Source organism: Portunus trituberculatus, chromosome 48 (genome assembly GCF_017591435.1).
Source record: "Portunus trituberculatus isolate SZX2019 chromosome 48, ASM1759143v1, whole genome shotgun sequence".
Classification (NCBI taxonomy): Eukaryota; Metazoa; Arthropoda; class Malacostraca; order Decapoda; family Portunidae; genus Portunus; species Portunus trituberculatus.
The window spans coordinates 25,056,714-25,059,918 of record NC_059302.1 but is presented as its reverse complement, the minus strand read 5'-3'; the positions used below and the strand labels follow the sequence as shown (position 1 = coordinate 25,059,918).

Genomic DNA, 3,205 nt, shown 5'->3' with positions numbered 1-3,205 from the left:
CATCCCACTAGCCTGGCAGGAGGACACAAAGGCCATGCTGGACAAGATGGTGAACCAAGGCATCATCGAACCAGTTGGCAACCAAGTTTCTGCGTGGTGTCACCCAATGGTCATCACACCTAAGAAGTCTGGGGAATTCGCATCACAGTTGACCTATCAAAACTCAACCAGCAAGTCCTACGGCCCGCACATCCGTTCCCATCACCTCGTTCTGCCGTGATGCAAGTCTCCCATGGCGCGAAGTACTTCTCTACACTGGATGCTATGTGGGGTTATTGGCAGCTACCATTAGCAGAGGTATCACAGCCTCTCACAACTTTCATAACTCCCTGGGGTCGCTACAAATTCCTCAGAGGACCTATGGGTTTTATTTCCACAGGTGATGAATTTTGCAGACGGGGTGACGCGGCATTGGAAGACCTCGAGAACTGCACTAAGGTTGTGGACGACGTGCTTGTGTGGGACGCAACCTATGAGGAGCACTTGCAGCACATACGCCTTATTTTGGAGCGCTTTCGGCAGCATCGCATCTCGATCAACAAGAAGAAATTCATCTTCGCCAGCTCCAAAGTATCCTTTTGTGGATACAACATCTCCCAGGATGGTATACAAGCAGATCCTGCCAAGGTGAGAGCGGTTGCTGAATTCCCTGTGCCTACAAATATCACTCAGCTTAGGTAATTTCTAGGGCTCGTTAATCAGTTGGCTGATTTCTCCACGGAAATAGCAGGTGCCGCTGACGTTCTTCGCGACCTCCTCAGCCCTAAGAAGGTATTCATATGGACCAAGAACCACGAAGAGTCGTTCGAGGCCGTGAAGCAGGCACTTTGCTCACCCCCTGTGCTAGCTCATTTTGACCCTACTTTACCCACAGCACTCCAGACAGATGCCTCTCGTCTCAAGGGATTAGGTTACGCCCTCCTTCAGCAGCACAATGGCATATGGAGGCTCATCCAGTGCGGGTCACGATTCCTAAGTGATGCCGAGACAAGATATGCCGTGATAGAGCTGGAGTTGGTTGCTGTGGTATGGGCGTTAAAGAAATGTAAGATGTACCTCCTTGGTCTTCCTCATTTCCAGATAGTTGTTGATCACAAGCCGTTGATACCTATTCTGAATGACCGCACCTTGGACACCATCGAGAACCCCAGAATCCAGCGACTGAAGGAGAAGACGGCATGTTACGCCTTTGCTGCAGTATGGCGAAAAGGGCAGGATCACGCCCTCCCCGACGCTCTTTCACGCGCCCCTATTGACAACCCGTCCGTTTCGGATTTGGATGCTGAGTCAGAGCTCTCCTATTGTGTCCGTACCTGTGTAAAGGTCAGAACATGTGATTTGGGAGCATCCTCAGACCCCTTTACTGACCCAGTCATCTCTGACTTCCGCAAAGCTGCTTGTGAGGATGATATTTATCAGCTCCTACTTTCTCATGTCTCCACAGGTTTCCCTGCTGACAAATTGGATGTTCCATCTACTCTCCTGGATTTCTGGAAGATTCGCGGCGACCTGGCGTCGGAGGATGGACTAGTGTTGTATGGATCACGGCTCGTTGTGCCTTATTCCCTTAGGCGTCAAGTCCTCTCTCGCTTACACGACTCCCACAGGGGTATCGAAGCTACGAAGCGTCGGGCTCGTCAAGTTGTCTGGTGGCCCGGTATCAACAGCGATATTACCAGTTGCGTGAAGGCATGCCATGCCTGCCAGGAAGTGCTGCCATCACAACAAAAGGAACCTTTGATCTCCGACCCACTGCCCTCTCGCCCATTCGAAGATGTGTCTGCTGACCTGTTCACACACGCCGGTAAGGATTACCTCATTTACGCCGACCGCTTGTCAGGGTGGCCATGTATTGCAGAGTATGGTCGAGAAGCATCGTCACGCACCACGACGAAACTGCTGTGCCGCATTTTTCGGGATGTGGGTGTACCAGTCCGCCTACGCTCAGATGGAGGACCTCAATTCACCAGCTCAACGTTCCGATCTTTTACACAGCGCTGGGGTATTAACCATGTTATGTCTTCCCCAGGATACCCTCAGTCCAATGGGCATGCCGAGGCCTTCGTCAAGAAGGTGAAGTATCTCATTGCTAAGGTGTGTGCAACTGACGCCAGCGATGAGGAGGCTTTTGACAGGGGCTTACTTGAGCTCCGGAACACTCCCCGTCCTGATGGCCGTTCCCCAGCTCAGGTGCTGTACGGTCACCCTCTCAGGTCTGCCGTGCCCGCACACAGGCGTGCCTTTGCGCCTGAGTGGCAAGTTGCTGCTGATGAATGTGATGCCAGATGGGCCGCAACGAGGAGAGAGTCGGAGAAGTATTACAACAAAAACGCCCGATCCTTGCCACCACTACACATCGGCGACCATGTGCGGCTACAGGACCGCGCCACCAAACGTTGGGACAAGATTGGTGTTGTGGTCGGTGTTGGGAGGCACCGGGACTACCATGTGAAGCTCCCTAGTGGCAGAGTTTTCTGGAGAAACCGCCGTTTCATCCGGCCTACTCACTCATCCCTTAATGGATCTTCCTTTCCCTCAGATAGTGATCAGGAAGCAAGACCGTGTGTAAGCAAGAAGGTGCGGTTCTCGTTACCGCAGCGTCGCAGCACACGACCACGCCGGAGCCCGGATCGTCTTGTCCCGTAACAAGCCTGGGAGGAGATGTGAGGAGTGACGCTCCGAAGTATGTATACGTGGAGCTCCAAGGAGTTATGCTCCGCACCTCGCGACGCTCCGCACTTCGCTTCGTGACGGTGAACTCCGAACCGTGAAAGCTGATGTGGGAACCTCGGCTAACACACCTGGACAGACACACGCCAGCTCCAGCACCCAGTCGCATCTCCAGTCTCCAGCTGCTGTATCCTACAACCCTGTATTACGAAGCTGTAGTAAATTCCACATTATTGTTACTCACCACAGGCGACTCCATTCCTCCTTGTGGCTCACGAGAGACACTGCAATGCTGAGGAAACACGGCTGCTGTGTCCACACGGTAACAGCAACTAATGGCGTGATTGGGCACCATTCATGCCAGCCATTACGTTTCATACTCTTTGTGCAACGAGTATTTACATTTTTTCCTCGTATGTATGTCATGGCTTCGTTAATCTTCAGGTTCTGTGTGTGTGTGTGTGTGTATTCGTTATATTTACACTTCCATACATTTTTCAAGGAAATTTTAAAGAGTTCTACTTTTTCCTTGTTC

At 52.0% G+C, this 3,205-nt stretch overlaps 1 protein-coding gene across 1 annotated transcript in view; it reads left to right on the top strand.

Moving 5' to 3' along the window:
* Nucleotides 1-2,912, top strand: part of LOC123498470 — a 4,771-nt gene extending 1,859 nt beyond the window's left edge. The window contains exon 3 of the mRNA XM_045245572.1: nucleotides 1,445-2,912. Coding sequence (XP_045101507.1) covers nucleotides 1,445-2,646 — 1,202 coding nt within the window. The 3' untranslated portion in view covers nucleotides 2,647-2,912. The remainder of the gene's footprint in view (nucleotides 1-1,444) is intronic.
* Nucleotides 2,913-3,205: the final 293 nt, after the last annotated feature.